General features: G+C 31.7%; 1 protein-coding gene across 1 annotated transcript in view; it reads right to left on the bottom strand.

Annotated features, from left to right (window-relative positions):
• The window catches only part of NAALADL2 (N-acetylated alpha-linked acidic dipeptidase like 2), a 1,006,116-nt gene that overhangs the window by 180,828 nt on the left and 813,334 nt on the right, over positions 1-11,954 (bottom strand). The window contains 4 exon segments of the mRNA XM_017847705.1: positions 4,898-4,900; positions 6,952-6,987; positions 6,989-7,027; positions 7,029-7,046. Of these exon segments, the coding sequence (XP_017703194.1) occupies positions 4,898-4,900; positions 6,952-6,987; positions 6,989-7,027; positions 7,029-7,046 (96 nt within the window).

Here is an 11,954-nt window from a genome sequence, read left to right as displayed (position 1 = left end):
AAATTATAGCCAAGTTTTCTAAGCATTTAAAAAACGGTACCAGTAATTCTATTAGTTTGATTAACATTTTTGAAACTCAAAAAACTAAATAAAAGGTATTTGGGATCTTTCTTTTTTCTTTTACTTTATAAAATGCTACTGAGATATAGTTTTAAAAGCTGTGTCTTAGAATGGCATCTCAAGAGAATTTATTCTACAGTTTAGTCTGCCTCTTTATTCTATAGTTATAAAATGAGTAGATCATTTTAAGTTTTCAGTTACCATGCTCCAAGAATCTTAAGAATATTATAACGACTGATACAAACATGTTTTAAACATGACATTTTAAAATAATTCAGATTTATATTTTGCAAGTCATGTATTTAAAATAGTATGTTAGCAAATATAAATCTATTAATGAAAGTGACCAAGGTTAATTGATTCTAAAGGACAATTGACAGCCAAATGGAATTAATATTTACAGAAATGGTTAACAATTAAAATTATTTAAATTTTTAAATCATTGATGACTCCACTGTTAACCTTTATTCACACCACTGCAAAACTGAGTTAAAATTTATAGCTATAAAGTAAGGGAAACTATAACTCTACTGCTAGAATTTAAACTCTATAAAAATTACCTTGATATCCAGTCTTTACACAAATATTTTCTTATTCTGAAATTTAATATCACTCTGACACTTCTTAACATATATAATGAAAACCAATACCATAATATTCCTACTACTTTTTCTTTGTCATATTGTAATACCCAAATAATTTTACTCAAAGATCCTCTTTACATATTACAAAACAGGAAGAAACGTATATCTATTTCTTCCTGTTTTGTAATATGTAAGCAGGATCTTTTGAAAACCCTATATCATTAATCTTATATAATCTATACCATTGAAAAATAAGGATTTTTTTTTTTTTTCCGAACATGAGAAAAGCAATGAAAGGACAAGTAAACTGATATTTCTTGAGGAAACTTACAAGCAGAATTAGGTCATTTGCTGGTTTCCATGGTACCACACAGATCAGGGCATTTTGTTTCACTAGATGTACCATTCATATTCAGAGATTTTATATATACTATACAGCATGTGAGGTGCCAGATAAAAGGTACTACCTATCCCATAATATAATAGATAGAGCTTCTTCTGGCACTCCAAGTGCCCTATATTCACATTTGATTTTTAAAGTATTTTTCTTCTAAATGTAGCTACAGTATTTTGTTTTGTTTGTTTTAATACAAGTTACCAATTATCATTAATTGAGTGTTTATTAGGGGCAGTATTTTAGCAAGAAAGTGCTAATAAAATATATTAAATCCAAAAACAAAATAAATACAGGATATTGCATCTGTTAAAAGTAGACTAAAGTAATGAGGAACAAACCATGTGTAGCTTTTTACTGAGAATAGCAAAATCTGAGGATTGGGCATAAATGAAGTGGAAAACAAGAATTCTAAAAAATTGGTTCAAAAGTTATAATGAGTGAGCAGTTGATTGGGTGAACACTCTTTTGAACATTTTCTCCTTATAATATTTCTTTCTCGAGGATTACATGAACCATTCTATCTTGGGTCTTTTAGCCTGTCTCATTTTACTCTTCCTCATCTGGACCAATGTTGCTAAAGGTAACATCATCTACATTATCAGTCATGATGGAAATTTTCTGTAACTTGTGCTGCCAAATACAGTAGCCACTATTATACATGATCACTAAGCATGTGAATTATGGCTAATGCTACTGAGAAATTGAACTTTGACTCTTATTTAATCTAATTATTTTTCATTTAAATCCACATGTGACTAGTGGTTACTATACATGACAGAGCATTTCTAGACCCTACTTCTTTCTCAGCTACAACCTCATATTCAACAGCCTTCTTGATGTATCTGACGAGGTGCTCTATAGCGCTACAAAACTCCACATATCCAATGTCAAAGTCATCATCACATTCTCCAAACTAGCCCCTAATTGAATTAATAATTATGCAATAATGTCAACTTTTGAGATAGAACTACTAAAATTATCTTTGTCTCTTCACTCTATTTCATGTCTCCTATAGCATACATCCTGTCCTTCAATCTTAAACCTGTCTCACAAATCTGTCTTCTGTTTTCCAAAATACATATCATTATTTTTCACACACTCTCATCAATGACCTGATCTTTAAAGCACTGTCAAAAGAAACTCATTGACATTAAGATCAAGTTGAAATTCCTTAAATTCTTAAAATGTCACCTCTCTGGTGAATTCCTCAGATCTCCTAGTCAGAGGCTGTATTAGTCCATTGTGAGACTGCTATAAAGAACTACCTGAGACTGGGTAATTTATAAGAAAAGAGTTTTAATTGATTCACAGTTCCACAGGCTGTACAGGAAGCATGGCTAGAAGGCCTCAGGAGACTTACAATCATGTCAGAAGGGGAAAGGGAAGCAAGTGTATCTTACCATGGGGGAGTAGGACAGAGAGAGAGAGAGAGAAGGGGGTACTGCCACACACTTTTAAACCACCAGATATTGTGAGAACTCATCCACTATCATGAGAACAATAAGGGGGAAGTCTGCCCCCATGATTCAATCACCTCCCACCACGCCGCTCCTGCAACACCTGGGAATTAAAATTTGACATGAGATTTGGGTGGGGACACAGACCCAAACCATATTGGAGGCAAAAGCTCCATCTTCTTTCCTCCCATATTTTGTCCACATTACTATCATCTCTTTTAGTATGATACAATTAATTAAAATGATTTATTTACCTTGTTTATTCTCTTAGATCTCTCCTGTGTAGTAACCATTTGGGTATTCCAAGTGTCTTGCTGAATGTTGGGACTATAGTAGATTATTAGAATGTATAGATAGCTAAGAATAATTTAGGATCTAAATGTTGAAACTTTAGAAACATAACTAGAAAATTCCTAGATGTGGAAGGAGAAATAAGCCTACTTTAAAACGTGAAATATGGCCATTTTTATTCACTTATTAAAGGATTAAGCACCTAGGATTTACATTGGCATTTAATTCATGTTTAGGTTTAGTCAATGAAGGAATTAGTTCAGTTTCTATGATAATTGTAATGTAATTATAGGAGATAAGAAAAACATCTTCAACACTGATGCAGCATGTGTTACCCTTCAGCAACTTTATACTGTACCACCGGACTGTCATTGAAGCCATGATGAATTACACCTATTGGCATCAACATTGAGCCTCATTCATTACTTTCTTGTGTTTCATGCTCTATATCAAAAAGACAAATGCCAAGAGAAATTCAAACTTTGTTAAAAAAAAAAAAAAAAACAGAACTACAGGAAGACAGTGAACAGCTACTTTCAAAGACTCACAGTTCACATCCCATGTATGAGTATGGTTTATTTATTTTATTGTTTAATGTATGTCACTTGGGAGATAAATACTCTAAATGCCCTAACCAAACCACTATGAGATCTGTTCATGTCACAGAATTGCACTTCTACCTCATAAATTTATACAAATTATACAATACAATAAAATATTGCTTAAATTCAGCAAACCCTATTTACAAATTATTAACTTCCTGATATGTAGAAATTAAAATTTAATTTGGCATGAAATCATACTTGTAATCTATAGCAAAGTCTAGAAGAAAAAGAGTTACTCATTGGAAGTGGATAATAGCTGTATTACATGTTTATATTTGCATTAGATTTGCTTATGTTTATTTTTAATTAATTAGGTAATATAAAATATGTGATTGTGCTATGATGCTATATCAAATACAAACTTTTATTGGGAGAAATAAAAAGTATCTTCAGAATTTCAATTACTTCTAGTTTCTTGAAAATGCTTTAATATTGGCATAATACTAGTAATAATTGTGCTTCATAATTTTACCAAATGCTTTTCATATTTTTGTGAAAATTGATTTTGTCGTAATTGATAACTGAGAATGTATACCTAGATGGGTTTTTAAATTTCAAAACTGAGTGTTATTTATATATCACACTATTATTCAGAATAGACGCATACTATACCTGTGATATGTTGTGATACGTTGATAAAAATATCATTTATCCTTAGTGAAAAAAGTACTCTAAGGCCTCAACTCTTCATAAATTAAAATTTATATTCTATTTGTACACACTAACTTAGTGTACTCTTAGCATTTAAAATTAGTATGGTTATGTTTTATATCTATATTATCCATATATATATAATAGTAAAACGAAATTCAGAAAATACAGATAAGGGCCTACTTGAAAGATTTTAATACTAGTTTTTTGAATGAGTTAATAGTAATACTGAATTAAATACACACGTTGTTTCTAGAGAAAATGTATTCATCATCTATTTCAACCTCACAGAATCCTAGTGAGGAAGGGCATTATGAGTGTACTCCTTTTTGTCTTAGAAAATAAAACAAAGTTCTCCTAAATAGAATAACAATTTTGTAGCTAAGATAAAACTAAAACCACACTCCATATTTCCTACTTAGGTACTCTATTCAATCCCTCTATATATTTCATTTTGCTGTTGATAAAACTTGACATTAAAATGAAGTATCTATTAAGTACTTCATGTTATGGTTTCTCAGTTCTGCTATTGGTGAAATAAGACTGAACTTGTGAAGCACAATTTTATTCCTTGACCACTGTTTCCAACATGAGTGCAAGTAGACATGATGAATGAGGAAACAGAATCAACACTGGGTAAGTTATATGTCATCATAAAAAAAAAAACTCATAGAACTCTTGCTTCTGAATTTAAGCAGGTTTTATCTTCTCTTGGACATATAATTCTTTCCAACATCCACTTAATGGGTTAATAACTATCTGTTCACACATAAAACATATTTGAAAACACACGTAAAATATATTCCAATATCTGTGAACAAATTTGTCAACTTCTCTCTAATGGTCTCTAACTTTCTGTCTGTTTCACACTAATTAAAAAAGAACAATTGCATATGTTCGGGATGTGTTCTGTGCCCGTGTACTCCATTTCTGACCAATTCTTGCTTCCCAACATGTTCTCAGGAGTTGAAATTCTTTAGTGTGGCCAAGACGTCAGGCACTGAGGATCAGTATATGTTTATACCTCTGAAATGAAAAGCCTAGCATTTTCTCTGGCTGAGGATTTCTGATGCTAGATACCATCATTTCATTGTATGTCTCCTGTCAACATTGCCTCAAATTATCCCTTCCACAAAAATCCTTGATTGTACTGATTCACACAAAAGCAGAAAAAAAATGGAGAAAATATTACTATTTCATTGCCCTAAAATTTAATGCTTTTAATGCTTTGCTTAAAAATAAGTGTAGACTCTGAGTGTCTAGAGTATGTGAACAAATATATATATATATATTTTTCATTGTATTTGAATTCATGTAAATATATATTCATATATACGTATAGGAATGTATATGAATTCATAAAAATATATATCCATTCATGAATGTTTATGTGTGTCTGTATATATACATATGTATATAAAATCTCCAAGTATTAGAAATATATCATATATGTTTATGAATATATATGAATTCACTAAACTATATATTCATTAATACATGTTTATATATGTGTATATGTGTGTGTATATATATGTGTGTGTATATATATATATATAAAAAATCTCCAAATATTAGAAATACTGTTAAGATTTTGAATACTAAGGAGGTGTTTTGGGGGCACTTCTATCCTGCTACATACAATAAAAAAAAATATGATCAAAGGAGGGAGATAATAAAAACTAAATGAAGAACTGGGATAGGCTTCCTGTTAGGTGATTTTGCCAAACATAATAAATGTATAGCTAAGGTTTAGATATTTTGAGCTTAGAATAATTTTAAGTAAAATGTAACTCCAACTCCTCTCATTTTAAAAGTTTGGAAAAAAATAAATTCACACGGCTTTTCAGAGTCAAAGACAGACACAGGCTTTAGTCTTTGTATTCCGAGCTCATTCTATTGACGCTCACTCCGTTTGCTTTACCATATTTCCTCTTTTTAAAAGAAAAAAACAGCTACATAAAGTTTCACTAAAATTTAAGAATGATTCAATCTTTCAAGAAAGCATATATATATAAATAATCCATACATAAATATAAAAATATAAATAATCCATATATATATAGAGAGAGATTATTTTAATGGTACTAAAATGTCAGTATTCTCTACAAAGGCTATTCCCAAAAGGCAGGTGATGATAGGTTAAATAAATAATTGGTAAATGTAAAAATCCATATGACGCCATGTGATGTCAGGAACATTAAACTTATTTGCTCCATACTGTGAATTTTAATTTTCTTTATATAATTCACTCACTGCTATAAAAATACGGATGTTTCACAACTTATGATGGGGTTATGTCCATGAAAATATATGTTGAAAATGAATTTATTACAACTAACCTACTGAACGTTGTATCTTTGCTTAGCCTATCTTAAATATACTCAGACATTTATATTAGCCTACAATTGGACAAAATTTAACACAAAGCATATTTTATAGAGAAAAGTCTTGAACATCTCATGTAATTTATCGAATACGGCACTGAAAGTGAAGAACGAAATGGCTGTACGGGTACTTGATGTAGTATTTCTACTAAATGCGTAGTGCTTTTGAACCACCATAAAGTCAAAAAATAGAAAGTTGAGCCATTACAAGTTGGGGGACATCTGTATGTTAAAAATATAAGTATGATTGCCATACAGTAATATTATAAATTGCAGTCTTTTTCATTTTAAAAGTAGCCTTTTTTTCGACTGCAACTAAAAAAGTATTCATAAAAAGTACCTTAAACTATTTAAACAAGCTATTGAAGACAGAAAATGCAAATGTCCACTTTGTATTTCCCCATAATCTAAAGTATTTCTCTTGATTGGTTATGTTCCTTTACTCATCCTACCAATAAAGAAGAAACAAATATTTCCAACCTATTTAATGAAATGCATTTCTCCCCTGAACTTAGTAATGGCGGGAATGGTTTCATGAGGTCGAAAGAATGGATCCATCTTCTTCAATTTTTGTTGCTCGTGTAGAAAAAAGGGCCTCGTGAGAGAAAACTTGGACCCTGCAGCAAATTCAGAAAAAAGAAACATTTAAAACTCTCATCGATTTTGTTTTTCAGTGTTTATTGGGTTTTTTCTTTAAAGATTAAAAAGGCACTCTAAATTGTCTTAAGGTTTCTGTTGATTGCTGGATTTCATTCTCCTGATCTAATTACCCATCACAGAATATTTATAAATTAAAATGAGTAGAATTCTATAACTCTTGACAACACGTGTATTTACCAAAAAATATTTTCTTGCCAAAAAAAATTTAAAAAGTTGACATTCTCTCTACCTTTTTTTTCAAATGCAGACTTATTGGTAATATCTTGACTATAAAATCCATTTCTGAAATCCCATCTCTATTTTATATATTGTATGTTTTACAACTGGAGGAATGGAATGCTTTTCCTAAACATGATTACCTAGAAATGCCAAGACAGAGAGTGCATGATATTTTAGATACTGTCAAATGAACTTCAAAACAATAGTAATATATATTTTTGGTAGAACTGCCACATGGCTTCATATGTTGCCAACGAAGTGGTAATACACTGTATCAACTCTAGAGTTAAGATGGTTGAAACTCATCAGAGATGCTCTAATTCATTTTGTACTTGCAAATGGAGCCAAGTTTCAGAATGCAAGAAGACATGGGATGCTGATAATGTTACTATCTAAAATAATATTGCTGGAGTTACCAACATTATCAGGGTGATACAAAATGATTATTGTTCACAATATAAATACAACTCTCTTTCTTTGAAAACCTGAAGAAACCAGATTATTTGTGTAGAAAACAGAAGACTTTGGATACAATATATGTGTATGAATAGACAGATAGATCACAGATAGATAAATAGAAAACATAGATAGATAAGATAGATAAATAGAAAGATGATAGAAAGATGGACAAATAGATAGATAGACAATTTTCTGAAGAGTTTCATAAGGAAGACAGATTTAACCCAATGTATGCCAACAATGTTTGCAACAGGGCAAGAAGGTTAAGCTGAATTTTTTAGAACTAGTATAGCAATCCAACAGCATTACAGAGTACCGTGGCATATATCAATGATGGAAGAGAAAGGTAAAATGATGTAGTTCACAGGCTTTGAAGTTACACAGATAAAGATTGAAACCAACATAATTCCATTTCCCTATATATGAAACAATTCTGTGACAAGGTAATTCACTGCTTATTTTTTAACAATACTGAGATCAAGAAAAGCAACCTAACTTCTTTCTCCAACACATACTCAAATTTTGGATAAGATTATGAATCAACCAAGCAGCATATGTATCAAGACTTGTTCATCAAAACATGCTTTGTGTTCCTCTTCTCATTGTGTCCACCAATCTCAAACTAATTTGTTAGAAACTTTGCCCAGTTCCAACTAGTATTCCACTTTGTAAGACTCACCAAAAAACTCATACAGCTTAGGCTTAAAATATCATAAATGTTCTTTCTTAATTTCCTCATTTTGAGGACCTGGTAAAACTCAGGGTTATGAGTTGAATTGTCTCCTTCAAAAAATGAGTTAGGTTATTATCAAATGTACATAACATAATTAAGTACTGGGGATTAGAACTTCACAAATATGTTTAAATCCTAACCCTCAGTACTTCAGAATGTGACCTTATTCAGAAATGGGTCATTGCAGACGTAACTAGTCAAGTTACAACAAGATCATACTGTAGTAGCATGGGTCTCTAAACCAATCTGACTGGTGTCCTTGCAAAAAGGGGAGACAGACATGCACACAGGGAGAACACCGTGGGAACATGAAGTCAGAGATCTGGGTCTTGGGTCTGCAAGCCAAGGAACACCAAAGACTGGGAATAAATCACCAGAATCTAGGCAAGAGACATGGAATAGATTCTCTCTCACAGCCCTTAGAAGGAACCCACTCTGAGAAAACCTGGAAAAATGAGACAATGAACAAATAAAACAACTTTACTGTTGTTTGATTTACCCAGTTTGTGGTGTTTTGTTACAGTAGCCCTAACAAACGAATGCCCTCTGTTAAGGTGACATTCTCCCTTAATGCAATAAGCCTACTAACTTAATTTTGGTTATCAATAAGGATTTTGGGATATTTTAGGCAGTCAACATAGACATAGATTAAAATTTTAGTTTTATTACTAAACAATCTGAAGTCTTGTACTCGCCAAAGGAATAGTTACCTTATCTAAGAACTCTGGGTAATAATGTATGCTTCCCAGTGATTATGTAAATTGTCCAATGCCTGTCACACAGGAGACATTATGTTAATGGAATTGTTAGTGTTGCTAAAAAATAAATATCATCGTGATGCTGTGGCAGTCGTATTGATGATGGTAACTAATATGGTTTGGTTGCGTCCCCACCCAAATCTCACCTTGAATTGTACCACCCATAATCCCTACATATTGTGGGAGGGACAAGGTGGTGATAATTGAATAATGGGGGCAATTTCCCCCATCCTGTTCTTATGAGAGTGAGTTAGTTCTCATGAGATCTAATGGTTTTATAAGCGGCTTCCTCCTTCACTGGGCACTCACGCTTCTTCTCCCTGCTGCCATGTGAAGAAGGACATGTTTGATTCGCTTTCTGAAGTGATTATAAGTTTGCTGGGGCCTCCTCAGCCATGCAGAACTGTGAGTCAATTAAACCTTTCTCATTTATAAATTACCCAATCTCGGGCATGTCTTCATAGCAGCATGAGAACAGACTAATACAGTAGTGTAAGCAACAAAGACTTGTCAAGGATATTATATAGAAAGTGTCTGATTATGGCAGAATATTGAACTAAAGGAAATCCATGATCCTATGAGAAACAGTATGCAGTTTGCATTTAGATATTTTCTTTTTCAAATAGAGATAACTTTGAATATACTTTATTGAAAGTTTGCCATGAACAATTTATTGCATTCATTTTCATTTAATGATTAATAATTGAAATCCTTAAAAATTTGCCTCATAAGTAGTTTTAAATAAATTTCATAAGTAGTTTTATCTTACTAGTTTATCAGGAGAAAGAAAACTTCATAAATAGTGCAGAGATAAAGTATCAGCAAGCCTCAAATTGAAGGATCCCATAAAGATATATGTTGGGAGTTATAATTGACAACATTTTTATTGAACTTTCAATTATTCAGTGGGAGGACATATTAATTTAAATTATGAATATATTCCTTATTGTCCAATGTAATCCCTTTCTTTCTTTTGCTCCTTCACTTATCTCTTGACATACCATTCTTTGTTGTTAGTGCCTCATTTATTTTATCATTAAAAAATACTCAGCTAACATACTGTATGCCAGGTGTTCCACTACACGTAGTACCTGGTCCTTAATCTCACAGACTTTAATCTAATGGGATTTGGACACGTAAAAACCAAATATCGCTTCATTTCAAAATATTAAGACAACATACCACTCTTTTTCATATACACATGAATATAACAATTATGTTTAACAAACATGTATTTATACAGCTAAATGTAAAAAATAAAGAAAAGATTACAAATAAGAATATGTGCTTTATGAAAGTCTTCTGTTGCTATTATATTGACAATAAATCATGGCTGTTCAAAAATATTTTTCATCTGTAGATGGACAAAGGAAAGTAAAGCAATATATAACAATTTAGAAAGTGCTTTTGTTTAGAAAAATTTATTGATATATCAAAATGAAGCAATGTTTAAGTAAATCAAGATATGGAAACCTGAATACTGAATGTCTGCCACTTGAAGATCATAGTAAGAATGTTACAGAAAAACGGATATTGATAATAGAAGTGTATCAAGGATACGGTGTAAAAATCAATTTTGCCATCCATAGTCCCTAACTTATTTGTCATTTGTGTAACTTTTAACAATATCTAGCACACTTTATGTTTCAACTCTTTTGTCTGAACTCCATGGTTTGACTTTCCTCGTGTTTAATTTATATATTACTCTCTACCTGTAACTTGATTTTATTTTATTCTTTGGAACTTCATGTTGCTTCTAGGCATCCTACCCTCAACCATCTCTTTTTCACGGGCTCTGTAGGTAGATTTACCTGCTTTTCTAGCTTTACCTACCAACTTCAGATCCATAGCGCCCCACCACTATCTCTTATCCTGATCTCTGTTTACAAGTGGTCATTTCTGTTTGTCTAGGAGACTCTTCAGACACATCAATTTGTTACGTTCCATTCTTGTTTGATAGAATAAATAGATTGATATTTAATTAATTTAGAAATTATAGAAATGTGAGAGTTTAGGGCAGAAACTCTTAAATACTTGAGGTGAGATGTTTGTGGGACATTCAAAAAAATCATCTAGATAGTGTGTGACTATATTGGTCTGAAGTTCAAGACCAAATTCTGAACCGGAGATATAACAATAATTTGAGAAACATACATGGTAGTTAAAATGTAATGTGAAACACATGTAGACTCAGAGGTATACTGAGTGTAGAACAGATCTCTGAGTGGTAAGATATCTGAGTGGCACCAATACTTAAGAGGTGGGAAGATAAAAGCAAAACTCATGAAGATGTTATAGATGGAATTATCAGAAAAGTGTATGGAGAAGCATGTAACTGTTATTCCATGGGAGTCAAAAAGTAGAGAATGGGAATAAATAATCAATACAGAAAAGAAAGCAAGGAAATACAATAAAATTAAGATGAAAATTATCCCTTAGAGGGGGCATTTCAGAGATCCCTGGTTTCTTTTGTCAGAGAAGATTCTCTGGAGTTGCAAGAACAGGATACAGAATAAAATCAGGTGAGGAGTAAATATGAGAAGTGAGACATTAACTATGAACTACATTATTCCTTCTAGAAATTAAGATTATCTTGAAAAGTTAAAAAAATATATTACTAGCTAAAGAAAGTTAAAGAATCAACAAAAAAGTGTATTCACTGTGTTTAAAATGACATGGCTTTTTTTTTTTTTTTT

Source organism: Rhinopithecus bieti, unplaced genomic scaffold, assembly GCF_001698545.2.
Source record: "Rhinopithecus bieti isolate Rb0 unplaced genomic scaffold, ASM169854v2 scaffold_28528, whole genome shotgun sequence".
NCBI lineage: Eukaryota > Metazoa > Chordata > Mammalia > Primates > Cercopithecidae > Rhinopithecus > Rhinopithecus bieti.
Note: the sequence above shows the minus strand (reverse complement) of the source record. Positions and strands in the feature narration are given on the sequence as shown.